The sequence below is a fragment of the Petaurus breviceps genome, unplaced genomic scaffold (assembly GCF_028583685.1).
Source record: "Petaurus breviceps papuanus isolate PSGF00001 unplaced genomic scaffold, PetGlider_PUasm1.0 178, whole genome shotgun sequence".
Taxonomy (NCBI): Eukaryota; Metazoa; Chordata; class Mammalia; order Diprotodontia; family Petauridae; genus Petaurus; species Petaurus breviceps.
This window is the reverse complement of record NW_027185777.1, coordinates 17,386,245-17,408,876: the sequence shown is the minus strand read 5'-3', so window position 1 is coordinate 17,408,876 and position 22,632 is coordinate 17,386,245. Positions and strand designations below refer to the sequence as shown.

The 22,632-nt window shown below is 35.3% G+C and overlaps 1 protein-coding gene across 1 annotated transcript in view; it reads right to left on the bottom strand.

Annotated features, from left to right (window-relative positions):
• The window catches only part of GPR158 (G protein-coupled receptor 158), a 446,391-nt gene that overhangs the window by 191,982 nt on the left and 231,777 nt on the right, over positions 1 to 22,632 (bottom strand). The window contains exon 5 of the mRNA XM_069086327.1: positions 4,489 to 4,557. Within this exon, the coding sequence (XP_068942428.1) occupies positions 4,489 to 4,557 (69 nt within the window). The remainder of the gene's footprint in view (positions 1 to 4,488; positions 4,558 to 22,632) is intronic.

Below are 22,632 nucleotides of genomic sequence, written 5' to 3'. Positions count from 1 at the left end.
GAAGGTGATATTTCAAGCTGGAATTTTTTTGAACAGACAGAGCAAAAACTGACCAAATAATGCCAGGGATATAATTGACATCACAACTTAACTCAATGGGGTTAATAAGAGGGAGTCAGAAATTCTTCTGTCACTAGCCTTAACTAAAGTTTAATGTCTCCACTCAATGCTTCAAGCTCCATCCTGTGATGTGAACAGTCATCTTTAAAAATGGCAGCATTACTAAAATTTTCTTACCATAGTACATATGTGGTCAGCACCCACTTGGGGTCCTATAGCTTGTTTCTTGTCCAAGTACTGAGCTTCTGTCCTGAGTCTATTTTCATGGAACCAGTTTTTCATTTTTGGTTCACTCCTGTAGAATTTAATGCTTAAAAAAGAAATCTTAGCACTAACCAAGTCTGATTGTTTGATTGAATTTTGTGCTGTTCCTGCAACAATCTAGATCACAGTTGTTCAAACTACAGAGATAAGAATGGTTTTTACATTTTTAAATACAATAAAACTTTAAAAATCAAACACCATTCTTGCTCCTGTACAAAAACAGGTGTCACATTACCAACCTTTGAACTATGTCTTCATCAAATAGAAAATTTTAAATGTCATCCTATTCAAGTAAATAGTATGAATTATGATTATTTTTTCATCTATTCACTGAAAGTTCTTAATAGGTTTAGTTCTTTGGGACATCGTTCAAAGAGAAGCAGAGATGTAAGCCTGAAAGTTACCTGGCAGTAACCTAAAGAAATGGAGAAGAGACCTAAGTTATTAAGAGACAGAAGGCAGTAGGTTCAATAAAAAATCAATACTCTGAAATATCTTAATGTTCTTGTTGGCAAGATTTGTTTGGTAAATATTCACTTACTCATTTTGTTTCTCTTGGTCACATTAAAAATTATTGAGCTAAAGTGCTGTTCTCATGATTTCTGCAATTTCCTTTCCCTTCCTTCACTATGATGCTCTTTCTTTTATTGTAGTCACTGATTTAGCCACCCAGCCCCCACCCCCAAAACATGGATCCAGTCCTTAAGGATCTTTGATCATGACTATGAAATTCATATTTCTGCAACTTCAGATTCTTTCAAGTGTCTTTTTTTCTTAAGAAAAGCTTTTTTTCTGTTCTCGCAGACTCCAGCCCTCACTCAGGAAAATCCAGAGCCTGAGTCAGTTTGTCTTTCTAAGGTCAAAGGATGGATAACCAACTACTGGCTTTTGCTTTGCTAGAAATCAGATGATGCTTCACTTTAAATCAACCTTACAAGGTTGTACCTGTACAAAGTACAACCATTTCACTAAGGTACCACTTCTCAAATGGAAACTAAATCAGGGAAAATAAAGTCAGGATCCTTTACTGTTTACCTGGGATAAGGCACAACTCATAACAAATGATCAACTCTTTATCATGCTCTTGGAAATATGTACTGACCTATGGAATTTGGGGCATGTTTAGTGTGTCCACAGATAGGGAACAAAATCAACAGCAATAACGACAATGACAATGATGAGAACAAAATCTTTTCAAAAGTCATTAAAAGAACAATAGTAGGACAACAACTTGTCCCAGGTCAGTTTGTATCTAATACAAGAACTCCACTACATATAAAGTGAACATTATAATAATGCCGAAGATTGGTGGTGATATCAACCACAATAATTGCAATGTGGCACCATGGAAAGAGAACTGGACTTTAAATCAGAGCACCTGGGTCCAAACCCTGCCTCTGCTTTTCCTTCCTTATGTGATACAAAACAATTCACTTAATCTCTCTGAACAAAATGAAGAATTTGGACTAGATCACATTAGAGGTCCCTTCTAGCTTCAAATATCAACAGAAAACTATGTCTGTATTGCTTTGAAGATATTTTGATTCCAAAACACGTAGGCTGACTTTCTCCAGTACTTGTTTTGCATGTCAAAATTTCACATTTCATAATTTAGTCAAATCAATGTAGGCAACTACATCACTCAGCTACATTTCACTTTTTTTTTAAATTGGACCATAAGAACTTTTCAGAAAGCCAGATTCTCTACTTGTACTAGTATCAGCATCCCCATTCCCTCCATCCCCCATTTCACCTTGCTGTCTAACTTTCTGAGCATCTTAGAGTTGAGAAGCACCAAAGAGCTTCCATTCACCCAACTATTCAGAAACCTTCAGTGGCTCCCCTATGACCTATAGAAGAAGATACAAAACTGCAGTATCATCCTATATCACTCAACCCAGAACCTATACTTCTTTTCATGTAATATGTGATTTTTCATGTTCTCACAAACTGATGGGTGTGTATCCAAATTTTTTTTAAACTTAAAATGAAAAATATAATGAGAATAATAACAATGACAGTAATGAAATGGAGCAAAGCATAGTAAATAGAGAGTAAGCCTCACTGTCAGAAAGAAGTGGGGTCCAAGATCTGGGATCCAGATTCTGACATAGTAGCTATGTTACTGTAGGTGTATCACTTAACTTCACATTATTGTAGTCAGTTCTAAGGGTATTAATCAGAAGTTCTTTACCAAGAGTTCCCTGTGCATATTAAATCACAGCTTTAGCCAAAAGTGATAGTAGTAAATGACCTTTATAAAGTAAATTAAAGTATATAAAGAATTTTACCTATTTCATCTCAATTGAAACTCACATGAAGTATTAGAGCTAAGAAGTCTCCATGCAAAGAAACTATTTGGTAGGTGGGCATATGTGTTTGGAGCCGATATTCCCCTAGGTACATACAACAGGTATTGTTACCCCTATTTTATGACTTGTCCAAGGTCACAGGAAATATATGTCAAAGGAAGGACTTGAACCCCAGACCTTCTAGATGGTTAAGGCCACCATCTCTCTCTCCCTACTTACTAGACTAAGACAATTATCAATTTGGTTGAAACTGGAATATAATTAAATAAAATAAAAGTATTGCAATATAATATATGCAACTTTGCTAGGTAATGACATTACATGAAGTAGTTGGAGAATAATAAACAACTAGACCAGCAGTGTCAAATTCAAATAGAAACAGGGACCACTGAATCATGCATAAATATCTCTGTGGGTCACATACTGACTTAGAAATCTACCTATTTATATATTTCTATTAATATAGCAACACATTAAAATTATATAAGAACTACATTTTAATCTGGTTCAGGTTTCACTCAAAAGTGTTGTGGGTTGCATACAGTTAAAATATAAAATATACAGTTAAAATATCTGTTTTCCCATGTGTAGAAAGATAATGCTGTTTGGGGTCTAGCCAAGATACAGTACCAAAGCATAGGGGCTTTACTATTTATAGATATGCACAATCATGGCAGGAATACAGTTTAGGTAGGTAGAATAAAGCTCTTCCTTCTCAGTTTATCTTTTTTTCTGGTTCAAATTCATTTAAATGAGTTTAGGAATGTTTAATCCTGACTTAGGCAGTTATCTATAAGAGAAGATACTGATCTCCACCTAGAAAAGAAACATGAATTTTATGTTCCAACCATAACAAAATCCAATTATCTTTCCATGGTGCCACACTGCTATTGTTGTAGCTGATATCACCATCAATCATCAGAATTACTATAATTCTCACTTTATATGTAACAGAGTTCTCCCAACTGGTTACAACTGGGGAGTTGCCAACCTACTTTTAATGGGACAAAAGTCCAGCCACTGGCAAATAATAGCTGATATGATCATACTATGATCTTGGAGAGACAAGCCCAAACCTACCAGCCTGAAATAATTCCCCACAGAAACTACAAAGACCATCAGACACCAACCACCTCAAGAGAGATGTAGGGCAATACTCAACTGAGACTGAGTCACCAATTATCATCGTTAGACCAATGGAGTTGTATAGAGCAACATGCCCAATGGAGATACCACATGGCAAACAGAGAGATAATCACCTAAGACTACCTGCCTTTGTCTGGCAACCACCACAAGATCAGTGAGGCAAAGCCCTGGTAGAGATGCCATACCTAGCAGGAATTATGCCCAGGGAAAGAAGTGGTCTAATGACCACACCAGAAGACATCAGTGGTCCCTCAGTATCCAAGATGTGAGCTGCCCCCATGCAAATGGGCCACCTAATGACCCCTGAGTATGTATATGTGTATCATTCAGATAATTCAGAGAGTCCATGTGAATTCACTTTCCTCTTGATGGCATGTTTATTTGGGAAACATTACATTTTAACTTTTCTTACTATACTATTTCACAAAACACATTTGGCTTTTAATTAATTGTATACTCAGGATGATTAGAAAAAAAACTAAAGTCATTGCTGGAGGAGTTTATAAGCTACAGTTTGGAGCAGAAGCAGACCCACAGGATTTATTGATTTGGGGGTTGCTTTGTTTACATATATACGAGAACGGGTACCCAAGTTTGACCATATGCATATTTAAAATCGGCATCTTTCACCATCAACATTTTAGTACGTTGTGCTTCTAACATTAAGTAAAATGGACAATTAATTTAAAAGAATCATGCAACTCACCGGAAAGTATAGTAGCAGAGACCCAAAAAGAATTGTTTCCAATAGGATCAGTCCTGATGCTCTGATGCTCTAGAAAACACAAAGAAGACTCATTTGTGATTTAAGGCATAGAAATACATTAAGTATAGGACTCAAAGATAACCTCTACAACAGCATATTTCCACAAAGTAATAGTTCATCTTTCTATTGGTTTCTTAAGGTTTGAAAAGCCCAATTTTCACAAGATTTTTGTTAGTTTTACCAAATAAGATAGATGAATATCCCCATTTGACAGAGTAGTTAAGTTTCTTGTCTAGGTCACTCAGCTACAAAATGTCAGAGCCAGGAAAGGAATGTAGCTGTCCTGATTCTGTGTCCAGTATTCTCTCCACTAGACCATGGTCACTTAACTTACTGAGAAGACTTTTATATAGATGAATTTTAAAGGAAGATTTTTGGGTGGTGTAACTTGAATACAAGGCCAAGCAGGGTTGTGAAAACTTATGACTTCACCTTGAAACACAAAGCAGAAAATGGGGTCAGGCATGGGAAAGAACTCTGCAAGGCCTTTCAAACCTAGAAATTCTATAAAATTATGACATTTGACCCTCACATCTCTCCTGTTCCAATAATGAGCTTTATGCACAAATCATTTCCCCAAAATCTGATGAATTAACATGAGGGAACAACATGATACCGTCTTAATGCTTCCATCTCACAGCATCCTAAAATTTCATCCAACACACCAACAGAGCTTCCACATGTGAATTTCAAATTCCATTAAATAGCAAAGTTGCCTCTTCTCCCTTGCAAATAGGCATAAACTTTACTCTCCCTACAAAATCCAAAGGAATAAGCCAAGAGAAAAATTAAAGGCCCCAAATATTTGAAGTCTGGCTAAGTGTAAGGGTACTTAACACTTTTAACCTTTTTTTTTTTTTTTACTAAATTCAGACAGAAGTATCTTCCCACAGCAGTGTGCTTAGAGCTGTGAGGCAAAAAAGAAACATGGATTTCATGTTCCAACCATAAAACGTGTTTCAATAAGTTGAACTATCATTACCCAGTAAACGTGTCAACAAAGAACAAAATCAAATTATAATCACAGCATTCCAGTTTTCTTGTGTTTTCACAAGTGAAACATCAAAGGTGACTTGTCTGTAGTCACAAGATCAATGATTTATAGATGAAAAAGACCTTAAAGTTTTCTAATACAACTATCTTTTTTCACAATGAAGAAAATTGAGGCCCAGAGAATGTGACTTACCTAAGGGCACATATGTAGTGACAAGAAAATCAATTGCTGAAGTAATTGTCTTACTTAAAAGGAATGCCTTTCAAAATAGCTTAAAATTCACAATTCTACAGAAGAAAGAGAAGATGGTAGTGGTCTATAAAGAAGACGCAAACCCAATTTTAAAGTTTCACTTTAAAAAAAAACGCAGATAAGTGAGAAGGAGAAGAAAATCTCATTTTCTCTTCTGGAAACCTGAATTTGGACCTTGCCAGATTTCCATATTGGTGTCATTTAGTTGTGCAGAATGTCTGTCACAGAGATCAGGGGCTTCCATACTATAAATTATTGCTTTCTTTGAAAAGTTATCTTTGATTTTCTTCTGATCTTTTAGACTGTGGAGTTTCCAATATGGCAATTGCCTTGGAAAGAATAGTGTGATTTCAACATGATTTGTTAAATATAATTATCATCTACAACCTGTTAGCAGAAAAGCAATAGAATGCTTGGGTTGTCCCGAATGCAAAAAGTACTGGGAAATGTTTTCTCCTCAATTTTTAATAGCTAAGAAAGTTGAGACACATAGTTGAGTGGTTTATCCAAGGTCATACAGATTACAAGCAGCAGAAAAATCAGGGCTCTCTTGCTATTAGTCTCAAATTCCTCTCATAGCACCAGATTATTTTCCCTACCTACAAGTCAGAGAATCAAGATGATTATGAAGTGTTTTACATGTTATTAATGGAATTATCTCAAAGTCAATTTATAAATTCCATAATCTTCAGTATGAAAATTATAGATGCTGCAAAGGAAAAACCTGATGTAGATGAAAGAATGAACCAGGGAGCCAACAAGTATTTATGAAGCTCTTACTGTATTCAAGATACTGTGCTAAGCACTGGGAATACAAATCCAAGCAGAAAGAAAGACAGTCCCTGCCCTCAAGGAGCTTACATTCTAAAGAGGAAAGACAACACATAAAAGGAAGCTGGGAAAGAGAGGCAGAGGGAGATGAAGGCACCTCATTCAGGACATAGCAGAGAAGCCTGGAGCAGAGTAGTCTGCAGAGTATTGAGACATGACTGGCCTTAAATGGCTTTTCTGAAGGAGGAATCCAATAAAAGAGAGAGGCCACATAGTGGAAAGTACTTAGAGTAAGAGGTTTCTAGGGATGGTAGAGACAATGCTGAGTGGAAGAGTATAGAGCAAGCTCTGGGCAGTATAAGACCAAGTGACAGGAGGTTCAGATTTGAGTTCTGGCTCTATTACCTAGCTGTGACACTCTAAATAAGTTATTTTCCCTTTATAAGACTCAGTTCCCTTATCTGTAAAAATCGAGAGGTTGGACTCTAAATTATCAGTGAGATTACTTCAAGCTGGATTACTTTTTGATTCTCACTTGATCAGATGAAAAGTAGTTAAAGTATTAAGCACATTTATCTAGAACTGAAGCACACAGTAAGTCAAGTGAGAGGAAGAGGTCAAAAGGAAGGGAAAATTGAGGGTTGTTTTTTTCCCAAAGAATAAAGCAATCTTTTATAATGTCCTTGATTTCTACTGGGAATATCTCACACCTTCTGGTGAAAGGAAGACATTTACTTTTTTTTCTTTTTTGTCTCTGGGGAATCATCAAATATCTCTGGTGAAATAGTACAGCTGTTTTCTGGGAATTTTCGATTCACACTGCCTAGCAAATCCAACAAATTCTTTTGGTCTAAAAAGCAAAATACTGGCAATGTTTTAGTTTTCTCATATCCTGTGACTTTAGAAAGTATTTGGCCAAGGTTAGAAAGCACTAGAATTTTATCCAAAAACAGAGCAGCCTATCATGATTTTGCAGGATTCTCTAAATGGAATCATTTTCAGAAAGAACCGATTGTGTGATAGGTGAATAAGCAGATGTGATGGATTTTTTTCTTAACTGGATGGGCAAAGTCACAAAAAAGAGACCATAAAGGAATACCCACATGATGAAAGACTAACACATCAAAAAGCTAGAAGCAAGGAGAAGAAAAAATTGTCATGAAAAGAAGTTGGGAGTTGGGTGGTCTCTAGAGACTGCTGTTCAGCATTTTTATGAACCATCTGACAGATGGGTGAGAACAGAGAATTGGCAGACTTTGTTAAGCTATTTAGTGTTCAGAAGCACTATGGGGAAAAGATGAAGAACAAATCAGAAGTAGATACAGAGGTCAAAGGACAACTGTCCAAATTCAGCATGTGGTCAATTAAAACTGGCCAGACATCCTAGTGGGTGTGCAATCATTTCTATTTTTTTCCAGAAAGTATTTTAGCATCAAGAGGGTCATCATAGTTGTGGCATATGGTCAAGGCAGAGAAAACTGAAATAAAATTAGTCTTCATTCCATATTTAGGTTCATAGAATTATGGAATATAAAAGCTTTCAGGAAACAGGAATCAGTTTGTCTAACTTTTTCATTTTCCAAACCAGAAAACTAGGGACTGAGGGGACCAAATTAGAGATCAATAGAAGGGAAAGAATCGGCTCAGAGTCATGCAAGTGCTTACAATACTTTCTCGTTCCATGTAACTTTTGTCAATCAATTAGTTAGGAAGCATTTATTAAAAACTTATTGAATGCCAGGAACTATACCAAGTGCTAAGGTTATAAAGACAAAAATGAAATAATCCCTGCCCTTGAGGTCAATACAACATGTATCCATACAAGTCTGTAAAAATATATACAAAAAAGTGCATTGTATTTTTTTTTAGAAACAAAGGGGATTGGGTGGGTTCCAGCCCATGTCTTCCTGTAAATCTTCCATGAGGGTGTTATTTACCCAACATACTACAAGTTTTCTTCTAAATTTTGAGACATTATGGGAATAGCAAAGAAATACATGAAAATGGCATGTCCATCTATGATCCTTTATTCTCTGTGATTGGCCTCTCTTCTCATCTTATTAGTCTTAGATGATATATATTTAAACAGCAATTGGTGTGCAGTTCTTCATACTAATGGGCTACAGCCTTTTTATTCTACCCTGAGTCTTTTCTATGCAATTTGAGTTACAATTAACTTTAATTCTTGAGAGAATAGTATTATATATTAATATTATCACATATTTTACAATACTATTGTATCACTGAGTTAAAAAAAATGTGGTCCTCTATTTCAGAGAAAAGCTTGTGGAGTCATTGAACACACTATGATTTTGTAATTTTTCAAATGCATTTTTATCTACCACCTATTCAAATCTGGGTTGAATGAACTAGGGTTCATTGCCAAAATTGTCTATCATTTTCCATTCATTGTCTATCCAAGACATACATACATATATGCGTATATATCTGGTGTGTGCATTTGTATGTGTGTATACATACTAAAGGACAAGTTTGAAGAGCTATCTATCCAATTGTGTGGCATAATCTGAACAAAAGGTATTCTTCAACTTGTTTCTTCTTCCTCTCCTTTTATTCCTCCTCTTTTTCTTCTCCTTTTTCTCCTCCTCCTCTTCCTCTTTCTCTTCCTCTTCTTCCTCCTTCTTGTTCTTCCTCTATATAGGCCAGTCCCTTGAATAATTCTAAATGTAATGCAGAAGTCATTGCAATAATATGAAGTTTGATGCAATTAGCAGAATACATCTATAAAAAGAAGCACCAGGAAAACTTCACTATCTATAAAGAAAACCATTCTTCAGTAAGGATTTTGTGGTGGATATCTTCCATGATGGTGACAAATATCTTTGTCAACCTTTTGTCTCCCCTTTTTATATCTTGCCTGATGCTATTAATCAAAGAGTCAAGGAATAAAATTTTCTCTGTTATATAGTTTAAGAAATTTTGTATGATTCTAGAATAGGTATGAGAGGAATCCTGGTGGCAACTTTAAAGTCTTACTTTCCTCTACCTAATCAAATAAATATGTGTCTGTTCTATTAGTCAACAAACAATAACTACAGTGAGATCTTTTATGCCCTGCATTTCTCCAACAATTGTGTGATTATAAGTATGTTGTCTGCTATAGAATATCATTTATTAAAGCCTACTTTGTCTCTTCTTACATGTTTATAAAAATGTCTCCATTGCACAATGAAATTGTCACCTTATGTAGAGATGGGAAAGTATATTCAAGAGTTTCTACTTGATATTTTCTCAATTTTTTTTAAGTATTAATAACATTTGAGATTGTTTTCAACAAGTTTGGTATATTCAGACTCAGTCTCCTAATTGAACTCAAAATTATGTCTCGTTTAGCATGACTTCTATATATATTTGATATGGCCTATCTGTTCTTCTCATTTTTGTATTTCTTAGGATTAGGTCTATTTTCTCATAGACCACCCTTAGAGTCCATTGGGGTAGCTCCACTGTTATTAAGGAAGAAAATAATTTGTTATTGAAGAAATACTGATGGATCTTTTCTGCTTTCCATAGGTTTGTTATCCTACTTAGTTTCTTCCTTAAATCCCCACAGGATGATCTGGATTAAGTGAGTCTCTTAAGAAGTTTTTTGTAAATTTGTTCTTTATCCTTTTAATTCTTTATGTTTTATCAGGTGATACTGCTCATAATTTCCCACCATTCTCCTTCATAAAATTTTGCAAATAAGTTTATACTCAAAACTGTTATTTCCCCTTACTGTCATTTCTACCCTCCTGGCGAGGAGATTGTTTGCTGAATGAGGGTGTTTCTAGGGAATGCTTTTATTCCCTTCATGGTGGTAATAGACTTACATAAGTTAAAGTTCCCTAAGAAATGTCTGTGTCAATATCTACTCATATGCCAATTTTCAACAATAGCTTGTTTAAATAGGTCAATTTGGAGTTGCTTTAATTTAACTCCATGTCTTCTCATTTTTATTATTTATTCTTAGTTGGTATTGATGTTAATCTTCACATTAAGAAGTTGGTAGACTATTCACCCACTGATTCAGAAAATAGTCTTATAACAATAATCAGTCATTTCCTCCCTGTTAAAATATAATCAATTTCATTTTTGTGATATTATTTAGTGGTCATTATGTTCAGACCCTCCTGACACCCTAAGTGAAGAAAATATTTGTGATATTTAGGTGTGAAATTTCTATATAGTCAAAAAGTTTTTCATCTATTTCTTAATCTGTATCCACATTTTCCAACATATTTTTAAATGTTTTTTTGCCATTCTCCCCTAGATCAACCTTTGTGTTGAAGTCACAGAAATTACAATCATTACAATAATTAGTTTAGGTTGGACAGTATTATCAAATTACTTATAGAAAGTCTGTTTATTCACTGCAATAGATATTGAAGAAAAAGATGCAGTGATCTTTCCAAGTCTTTTTACAAGTGCTTATCATGAGACTTGTAGCATAAGATGGCCAAGCAGCCCGTGAAACAATATGCTTTATTGCCTTTGGATTGGTGATAAAACCAAACTCTACCACATTTATTTTATTCTCTAAATTCCTTTAAGCTTTCCTTCCATTTAGCTGAAACTTCTTTTTATATTCTGTTTTCATTTATAAAAAGAATATCAGAATTGATTTGTTTGATTTCTAACTGTAGGAATCTATTGGTCATTTGAAAAGGTCTCACATTTAGAGTATGAATAGCTAAGTTAATATGTAGTCCATCTGATCTAAAAGATGGGGTTTCTTAGTATCCAAAAGCTCCTTCCAAGGACAAACACAAAATCCTGTTTGGCTCTCCATAAACTTGTGTCCTCCAAACTTTCCAAGAGTTCCCATACTTTCTTCTAGTTGCACTGCCCTACTAGCTGCTCCTCACACATGGTATTCCATCTCCTACCTCCTAACTCCTACTTTCCCCATCTCCATTCAATATAGCACAAATCCCACACTCTGCATGAGTCCTTTCCTGTTCCTTTCCCCACAGGCCTACCCTAATATGATTACCTTTCATTAAAGTTTTTGTACAATAAAGCCAATGCAACCAAGATTTAGAAGGGAAGCAGAAAACTGGGAAAGAATTTTTACAATCAGTGTCTCTGATAAAGTTCTCATTTCTAAAATATATAGAGAAATGAGGCACATTTATAAGAATACAAGTCATTCCCCAATTGATAAATGATCAAAGGATATAAACGGGCAGTTTTCAGAGGAAGAAATTAAAGATATCTATAGTCATATGAAAAAATGCTCTAGATCACCATTGATTAGAGAAATGCAAATCAAAACAACTCTTAGTTACCACATCACACCTGTCAAAGTGGGTAACATGACAAAACAGCAAAATTATAAATGCTGGAGAAGATGTGGGAAAATTGGGACACTAATGCATTTTTGGAGGAGTTCTGAACTGATCCAACCATTTTGGAAAACAATTTGGAACTATGTCCAAACGGCTATAAAAATGTACATACTCTTTGACCCAGCAATGCCACTTCTAGGGCTGTATCCCGCAGAGATCATACAAATGGTAAAATGACTCACATGTACAAAAATATTTATAGCAGTTTTTTGTGGTGGCAAAGAACTGGAAATTGAAGGGATGCCCATTAATTGGTGAGTGGCTGAACAAGTTGTGATATATGAGTGTAATGGAATACTACTGTGCTATAAGAAATGATGAGCATGTGGACTTCAGTAAAAACTGCAAAGACTTATGCAAACTAATGCTAAGTGAAGTGAGCAGATCAGTAGAACATTGTATACAGTTACAACCACTTTGTGTGATGACTAATTTTGATAGACTAGGCTCTTCTCAGAAATGCAAAGTTCTAAGACAACTCCAAAAGGCTCATGATGGAAAATGCAATCCACATACAGAGAAAGAATCACAGAGTCTGAATGCAGATAGAAGCATTCTACTTGCTTGCTCTATTTTGTTTTGCTTTGTTTCTTCTTTCTTGTGGTTCATTTCATTGATTATAATTCTTCTTTGCAACATGACTAATGTGAAAATATGTTTAATGTGAATGTATATGTAGAGCCTATATCAGATTACATATCATCTTGGGGAAGGGGAAGGGAAAGGAGGGGGAGAAAATTTGGAACTCCAAAGCTTGTGGAATTGAATGTTGTAAACTAAAAATAAATAAATAAAAATCTTTATAGATATTACTTTTCATTACTCTATATAACTTGCATTTGCATACTTAATTTGCATGTTGAATGTGAGTTTCCTGAGAGCAGGAAATATGTTTTTGTCTTTCTTTGTATATCTATTGCTTAGAACATCATAAGCACTAGAGGCAGCTGGGTGGAACAATGGTTAGACCGCTGGGTCTAGCATCAGGAAGACTCAAGCTCAAACTGATTTTAGACATTAGCAGTTTTATGATATTGGCCAAGTCATTTAAACTTGATATACCTCAGTTTCTTCATCTGTAAAATGGGCATAATAATAGAACCTACCTCTGTTATGAGGATCAAATAAGAGATAATATTTGTAGAGAACTTCACAGCCCTTAAAGCACTATGTAAATGTTAGTTATCATCATCAGCATTATTGTTACTATTATTATTTGCTTCTTCATGGGTTTAATGGAACATTAGCAAAGCACTTTACTAGTTTAGTCTCAAACACAAGCCTGATCCTACCTTTCTTAACAAAAGTCATGTCATATATATCCAAAAAATTAAAACACCAATGACTCTCCAAAGTTATGGAACAATTATTGTGCATGGTTATGTAGTCCTTTCAAAAGCACCTACAACACATACAGCAAAGTATATGAAGCAAATTGTTATTTAATTATAATTTCTAATTTTTGGAAAAGTTTCCCAATAGCACCATAATATGAATGACACTTCTATTGATTACCACAAAATTTTTTTATTCAGGCTCATACATCATTCATCTATTGCAAATATATAACACAGAAGCAATTATAGTAAGAATTTTAGAGTAATGTCTTAATAGAAAACTATTCTATATTTAAAGGATAATTGATTTAGACTGCTATGATTCTAACTCACCTGAATCTTAATATCATATCTCCTGAAAATAACCATGTATAGTTTCCAAGTCAAGTGAATTGCACTATAACTTTGAATTAATCACTTAATGTACATGGATGACATTATACAGCTCCACTGAAAAACACATCAAACAGCATCATAATCTTCCAGAAACTTTCTTCAGCAACATCTAAATGTCAGTTGGATTCAATATGCACACCAAGGAAAAATAGAGAGTAAAGGTTTTGAGATTGAATTCAGAGGTCAAACAGAACCAATAGATGAAGCTGCAACTGACTAATTCCTTGGTCTTCTTCATGCAAAATATAATAAGCATAAAGTTATCTAGGAAGAAGCTACAGCAGTGTTTGCCAGGAGACTTATTGGTATCCCAAAGTCAAGACTCAATAGGAATAGCAGGTTGAGAGCAATTATCACAGTTACAATATTTGTCTCACACTTTTGGAAGAATAAAGTGGATATTAACTGATCTAGATAATAACTAATAACCAAACAAAAACCCACATTAATCTTAAAGGGTTTATCACCCAAACTCAGCTAGCTTTAAAAAGATTAATACTTCCTTGTCAAAAATTGGAAGAGGATTGATAGATGATCTCAGATAACATAATAAATATGGTAACAACTTACAGAAATACTTCTGGAACAAAGAGATACCACTTTATAAATCAATAGCAAATGTGGCAATCAGCACAGTTGGTACAGGCCATTTGACATATTCAATATAAACAATGCCGGTTTCCGTCTAGATAGAGTCTGTTAAAGAGCTAGGATTAAAGAACCAGACCAAAAGGACTTTACAAACAATATCAAAATGAACTCAACCAATTATACATTGACACAAAGCATCAAAAAAATGATGAAGCCATACATGTTTCTGTTTGGAAATGAAGGGGCTTATGAGTACAATTCAAGACCAGGTCATTGTCATCAGAAATTATGGCAAGCTTTTTCTTGGGGAATCTGGATTTACAGGTTGATGAATATTTTTTAAGGAATTGGTAGAAACTGTGCAATCATTCAAGTTGCCTAATCAATCAATACCAGTGTCTACTACATGCCATATATTGTGCTGATTAAGAACACAAGTACAAATAATCAAACAATCCCTAATTTGATGAAGCTCACATTCTAATAGGGGAGACCATAAGTGCTTATAGAAATACACAAAATTAAATTTGCACGCAAAATATATAAAGTAGGTAGTCTGGGAAGATAGAAATTGAAGGATCAGGAAAAGGTTCATGCAGAAGATGGTGCATCTTAAAGGAAAAGAAGGACCCTCTGATGCAGAGATGAGGAGGGAATGTATTACATGCATAAGAGATGACCAGTGAAAAGACAAAGAGATAGGAGATGGAATATTATGTTTCAGGAGCAGGGGACATATACATTTCCCATATTCCTTTCAACTGACTATCATGCCAAAGAAATAGTGATGGGGTATTTAGGAGGTCTAGTCTTCCTTCCTGCTTACAAGATACAAAATCCCATACCCCTAAAAACTCAAGCTCCCATATATGTTTTTCAAGAAAGAATCTTTTAATCAAATAACTGTCTAATCATAGTTACAGCATCTTTTATCTTCAGTTGGATCCTTGAACCTTTTGGGATGAATCTAAATAAGTAATTTTTCTCTTTTTTCACCCTTTTTATTCTCTTTTAGGCAGCAGTTTGAACACTAAGGAAGCTGCCAGATTTCACAGCATGTAGTGTAGGTGGAACATTGGGATCCAGGGTATCAGAACAACAGTTCTACCCTCCCCTTGGTCTGCCTTCACTTCATTGTTAGTCTTTCTTTGTTTCTTGGCTATATTTTTAAAGCTGGAAGAGGTTAGAAATGCAGAATAGCAGGTTTTAGGAACAATTAACAAAGGAAGGAGGATATGAGCAGCCCTAGGCTAAATTGTGAAGAAGAAAATGATTTTTAGTATCTCTAGTTTGTCATCCTGTCCCCTTTTCCTTTTTTCAGTAGCAGTTCTGCTTTTCTGTTTCCTCCAGTACCCGATGCTTTCACGTTTCTGTCAAAAATCTACTCTCAGAGAAGGATCCCATAAACACATTCAAACATGTAAATGACTGATAGTAACTCAAAGGTTTGCCCCTCTCATGGAACATTTTCATTTTAATGTAAATAACAATCTAATCACAAGAAGCACCAACTGAAATTTTAAACATTTGCCAAGAAATAGGACAGCAGAGCAGTGAGGCTTCCCTGTCATCCATAAAACCACCAAGAAACTGGTCAGTCTCCTTTTCTGCCTGTTTGCTAGTCAGCCTTAGTACCCTGCAAATCTTCCAGTACTATGCAAATGTAAGCTATTATTATATAGACAGTTTATTATGCTGATCCACAAAAGCAAATATAATATGCACAAATATATGTGCACATATATGCAAATCTGTGTACTGACAGAATTGTATTTCATTCTAACCAGGATATTAAAAACATGACTTTACATAAAAAAAAATCATTTAGAGTAGGATTCACAATAGAATTCTAAAATCCAAAATTCAAGAATCCCATACACTTATTTAAGAAGATTCCCTTTTTAAGAAACAATGATCCATATATTCCAGGAAAACTCCCAATACTTAAAGCAAGGTATACTTGTAACTACATCTACATCTAATGTTTGCCTATTTTTCAAAGCAGTGTAGATATATTATCAACAGTATAAACTTCTCCCATTGGCACACATCAGCAAATTCATTTCTACTTTGTACTTTTATGGAGTTGTCTGAGATATTGTGAGGCTAGATGACTTGCTCATATTGACCAGACCTGTATGCTTCAGAATCCAGTCTTGAGTACAAGAATCCTGACTCCAAGGCTGGCCCTGTCTCTCAGATTGCAAAATAATACTTAGAAAACATGAGATTCTGAAGCCTTTTTCTCCAAAAATAAACAACATGGAGGGAGTTGTAGATTTCTTATATAGGGTAATTTTTCTCTAATTGAATTTTATTGTTTTGGTCTATATTTGAAATGACACATGTTGGTAAACTTTCACCTTACAAGCAACTTCAACTTAGGTATTAAATGTAAAAGTTTTCCATAAAAAAGGATTACTCAAAATAAGGAGCCAGTTGTAATAAAATACCCCTACCCTGTTTGTCTTAGCTATGTTTTCCAAAGCAATGTAGGTGTGCACAAATTCTTGGTTTGCTTTATTGCCAATACAGTAAAATGCCATCTTTGCTCTTGCTGTTACATAGTGATGTACTATAAAAATCAATATATATTTCCAACCTATTCAACAATTCTTTCAGCAGACACATTTTTTTTAACTGTAACCTAATATAACAAGCAAATAGACTGGAACTCAATTTGAACATGCCAATTATGAAGTCATTAAAATAGAATGTTTCTAGCTTATTTAATTAAAATGACTGTAATCACACATCTAGTCATTAAATATGTTTAATATAAGGTGAGCTGATCACAACCTTGATGAGATCTAAAAAGGTCTAAAATCCAACCCAAGGATAAAATGATGAATTATTACATGCTTTCCTAAAAATCATAAGAGAAGGAAATTCAGGGGGGAAAGAAAGGAATCCAGAAAGAAGGGAGGGAGACAGGGATGGAGCAAGGGAGAAGAAGAGAGAGAGAGACAGAGACAGATTCAGAGAGACAGAGAGAGAGAGAGAGAAGGAACAAGAGAGGGAAGAAAGGAGGGAGGAATGGAGGGAAGGAGGGAAGAAAGGAGGGAGGAATGGAGGGAAGGAGAGAAGGAAGGAAAGAAGGAGGGAAGGAAGGAAGGAAGGAAGGAAGCAAGGAAGGAAGGAAGGAAGGAAGGAAGGAAGGAAGGAAGGAAGGAAGGAAGGGAAGGAGGGAGGAAGGGAGGGAGAGAGGGAGAGAGGGAGGAAGACAACCATTAAAGTTTGTTCCAAGAAAAATCAAACTCTTGCCCAGCTGTTCAGTTCTTTGTCATAACTTCTATATGTGCGTGGTCCAAACGCTACAAGAGAAAAAGCTGTTCTGAAAGATCTAGTGCAAAATTTTCAAGTATTTTGTCACTCTGGTTCAGGTTGAGCTGTAAATAAAACTATTTATTTTAAGGCATCTAAGCATTTCTGCTCCTGATTCCAGCCAGAATCAGGCAGGAAAAGGGACATAAAGCTACTAATTAATTCTTCTGGTTGAATAGTATATTTTTTAATGCAGTTTGATTTGGGTTCAATGTTTAGATGAAGATGTAGTATAGAGTTGACTTTATCCATTCCTATTCCTGAAAATAATTCAATACCAGGATCATAAGCAATCATGTACTATTTTTGAAATATGTACTTTTAATGAATCCATGCTACATTTTTTCCTCCAAGAATGATAACTTCTCAGCTGTGAAAATGGCAACATGTGAATGGGCATGGATAAAGATGGTTTTTAATGAATTTTTGTAACTAAGAATACACCCAGGGGTGGCTAGATGGCGCAGTGAGTAAAGCTCCAGCCCCGGAGTCAGGAGGACCCAAGTTCAGTTAGGGCCTCAGACACTTAACACCCACACAAAAAAACTAGCCGTGTAAACTTGGGCAAGTTACTTAACCCCAATTGCCCTCCAAAAGGCAAAAAAAAAAAAAAAAGAATACACCCAAAGCCTGAGTTTACACATGAAGAACTTTAATTTACCTTCTAGAAATATTAGACAACAAAGTTAATCAATCAACAAAAATTTATTATGTGCCAGGCACTATACTAAATGCTCCTGGAGGTGACAGGAAGCCATTAGAGCCTATTGAGTAGGACAATAACACGATCAGATCTGCATTTTAGGAAAATCATTTTAGTGGCTGAATGGAGGGTAGATAGAAGTGGTGGTGCTATGAAGCAAGCAGAAACATTCAGTTTGTTTCTAAAAGGACTTTGGGTCATTAAAGAAGCTTGATATTTGCTGAAGGCAATCCATTCCACTCTCCTCTGCCTATTTAATCATAAGTCCAACTCAAGTCATTGTCTGTTTGTACTAAGAAGATTTTCCTGATCATTCTTGATTCTAGAGTCTTTCCTTCACTGATTTCTTCCAACTTAACTTACACATAGCTTGTTTGTACATAGCTATTTGAATATCATTTCCCTCATTATATTGTGAGGTCCTTGAGAACAAGAACAAATATTTACCTTTCTTTATATTCCCAGAGCTTAGCTAGTACCTGGCACAGAATAGGTTCTTAATGAATATTTATTGACTGACTACCTGCTCATATATATGTGTGTGTATATATTTATATAAATGAATATGTGTATACATGTACATATATATGTACAGTTGTCTATGCTATATACATAGAGAAGTTCTAATAATGTGTCATTTGATTATGCTGTCTCATAATCTAAGCAAGTGACCTCCCACATCCACTTTATTTTTCTTGTGTATATGAGTAAGCCAAATTCTTTCAGATGGTCATGGATCTACTCAAGAAAGCATCACAATATTCCAAGACTTGATTCAACCATCATGATATAATCTACCAAAAGATGTATCAGTAAAATCTCAAAATATACAGAGAAATCCTCTTCAGTTCAGACTCTACACCAGATCTCCTCCATCACAATGATGAACACATTTGTTAAATATGTCTCCCCAGGTTTTGCTTTGCTTATTATTTATGAGTTTATTTATGTGCTTTAGGGGCTCTTTTATCTCCCTGTGACAATAATTGATTTACAATGGTTAAACTTCAGCATTATTATGGACTATGTTTATGTTTTTTCTTCCATCTGCTACTCATTTTTTCAGCATTAATTCCTCATTTGAATTGGTCAGAATTGAGTTGTGTCAACTGTATAACATACTTTTTTCTCATTTTTGTTCTTCTACCTTTGTATTAATTTCTATCTTTCCCCTAACAAATTTGTGGTATAACTGAAAAGATATAGCTAATTTTGGAATGACTCCTAACTCAACAATGCCAGTATGCTCAGAAAATCATACATGATTATCTCTCATTAAACTTTTCAAGGAGTCTTGGTTACTACTGATGTATGTGTGAGAGACAGCTTGTTGGAAGGGAGCCTTTAAGGCAACATTCTGCTCTACTAAGTTAAAATCCCTCTTTATAATCAACATACAGCAATCACTGATAGGCTCTTGTATTTGCTACATCTTTCAGTTAAATGTGTCATCATAATAATGTGGTCCCCTGTGGACTCTCATTTGTGAAAACCTGCCTTTTCCATACAAATAAATATCTTCATTAAGGGTTAAATCAACGTACACATAGATCAGAAGTGTCAGACTGTAAGCAAACTGCAAAACTCCAATATGGGCTAGAACCAATTTAAAGTGTAACTGGGAAATGTGTAGCAAAATAAATAAAGATATAATATGACATAGATAATGTTAATTTATGGTTTTCTAAGTCAGTATACTGCTGGTAAGGATACATTTCTATTTAAGTTTGCCACCATTGATATAGAGTTCTTATAAAAATTTTATATAAATGAGTAAATAGCTAATATTTCCCTCATTTTTTGTTCTGTTCTACTTGTGAATCAATCTTTCAATACCCTCACAATTGTTCTACTTCCATCATAGATATCCTGCCTATACACATGATATAAATTCCTGCTGCTTTTCCCATCTTTATTTTCTTTAGTATAATTTCTGTCTTCTTTACAAGTACATCTGGAACTGTGCTGTTAGAATGCAAATGCAATGGTTGTATTATCCTTGATGATAAATATAGTTTATTATAAAAAATCTTTGCAGATCTTTTCCCTTTTTTATTATTTCCTCCTGTTTTCACCATTAAACAGCCTTGGGATGACTTTGCTTAGTTGGGTCTCTCACTAAAATTTCTTAGGACTGATCTTACCCTTTATTGCATATTTCTCTGTTTTATGATATGCCAAACTTTACAGTTGAGTTTACAGACTAAATTGATATTACCTTTGATTATTATCTCAACTTGGAAAATGGCTGTTGACTGAATAATGTGATTTTTAAACTCTCTTTTTCCCCTTGTGGTAATAATTAATTTATATTAGTTAGACTTCAGTATGATATTAGTATGATCTGTGTTTATGTTCTTTCTTCCACATGCTACTCATTTTTCAGTATCATTTCCTCATTTGAATAGGTCAGGATTGAGTTGAGTCAAATGTGTATATTATCTTTTGCCTATTTTTCTTCTAGCTTTATAACAAATTTGTGATCTGACTATACAGAGATAGCTAATTCAAGAATGAGTTTATCAAGGTCAACATGTACTTTCTCTTCTGCTTCATCCTCTGTAATGAATGGATAATGGCATATAAGTTGTAATTATTTTCCTGGTGGTCTTTCTGCAAAGACTGATCATGAGCATTATAATACAAAATAACCACATGACCTAGGAAAAATAGTCCTTTGGAACATGACAAAACAGGATCTACTGCTTCTTTTTCTTTCCTCCCCAAAGAAAACTTGTGAGGCATTCTTCATTCAAATTCCTTCTTTATTTTTGTTTCATTATAAAGAATGAGAAGAATTAGAAAATACACTTCCTCACCCCCTTAAAAATGTCTGTTAGGGGGAGGAGACAAGATAGCAGAAAAGAAGCAGGAAATTACATGAGCTTACACACAAACCACCTCCAATACATTTCAAATATGGCTCTAAATAAATTTTAGAGGTGCAGAACCCACAAAGTGACAGAGAGAAACAAATCTCCCGCTGAAGACAGCCTGGCTGGCCAACAGGAAGGGTCTTTTGGAGCTGAGCACAGTCCCACATGAGCCATACAGGCCCAGACCTGAGGTGGCCCTGGCCAGTGACCCAGACCAGCAAGAGCAGACTTCAGGAGAGTGAATCACCAGCAGCTCTGGTGGTTTGCAGACTTCTCAACCCATAAACCCCAAAGAGAAAGTAAAAGGTCAGTGGGTAATTCTGTTGTAGCTGAGTGATGGAAAAGCATGGTCTGGACCCTAAACCCAGGGCAAGATGAAGAGGAGACATGGCAGCTGCAGCTGCTGCCACATGGCTGCCTCCAGAGTTCCTGGCCTGGAGATCATAGAGGGACCAAGCAACCATTCAGAGGGTAATCACTCAGGTTTTGACCTCCTTGGATCTGGGTCGTTGTCTTGGGTGGTGATCCTGGGGTGAGAAATGCCAGTGTGATAGAGTTTGTGGTGGCTATAAAGAGGGCACACTCCTCAGACCTCTGACAACATTTGTGAAAACCCCAGCAATTTGGGACAAAGCTCTCTCCACTCTGGAAGCAAAGTTCTACCATCGCAAAGAGCTCAAAAGTTAAGTCATTGGCTGGCAAGATAAGCAAGCAGAGAAATCACAATCAGACTATAGAATCCTTTTTGGGGGGCAAAAAGGATCAAAACATGGAACAAGGTACGGGCAGGTGGCATAGTGAGTAAGAGTGCCAGCCCTGGTGTTGGGAGACTCAGGATTGGTTCCAGCCTCAGATACTTGGCACCCACACAAAAAATAACTGGCCATGTAACCTTGAGCAAGTTACTTAACCCCAATTGCTTAAAAAATGGAACCAGAAGAAGTCAATGAAGTCAAAATTCTGGCATTAAAAGCTTCCAAGAAAAATATGAATTGGTTACAGGCCATGGAAGAGCTCAAGAAGGATTTTGAAAATCAAGAAAGAGAAGTGAAGGAAAAATTGGGAAGAGAAATGAGAATGATGCAAGAAAATCATGAAAGGCAAGTCAACAGCCTACTAAAAGAGACCCAAAAATACACTGAAGAAAATAGCACCTTAAAAAATAGACTAACCCAAATGGCCAAAGGGGCCCAAAAAACCAATGAGGAAAAGAAAGTCTTAAAAAGCCAAACTGGCTAGATGGACAATGAATTTCAAAAACTCACTGAAGAAAATAATTCCTTCAAAATTAGACTGGAGCAAATGGAAGCTAATGACTTTATGAGAAATCAAGATACTATAAAAAAGATCTTAAAAAATGAAAAAAAAATAGGAGATGTGAAATATCTCATTGGAAAAACCCCTGACCTGGAAAATAGATCCAGGATAGATAATTTAAAAATTATTGAACTACCTAAAAGCCATGATAAAAAAAAGAACCTAGAAATTG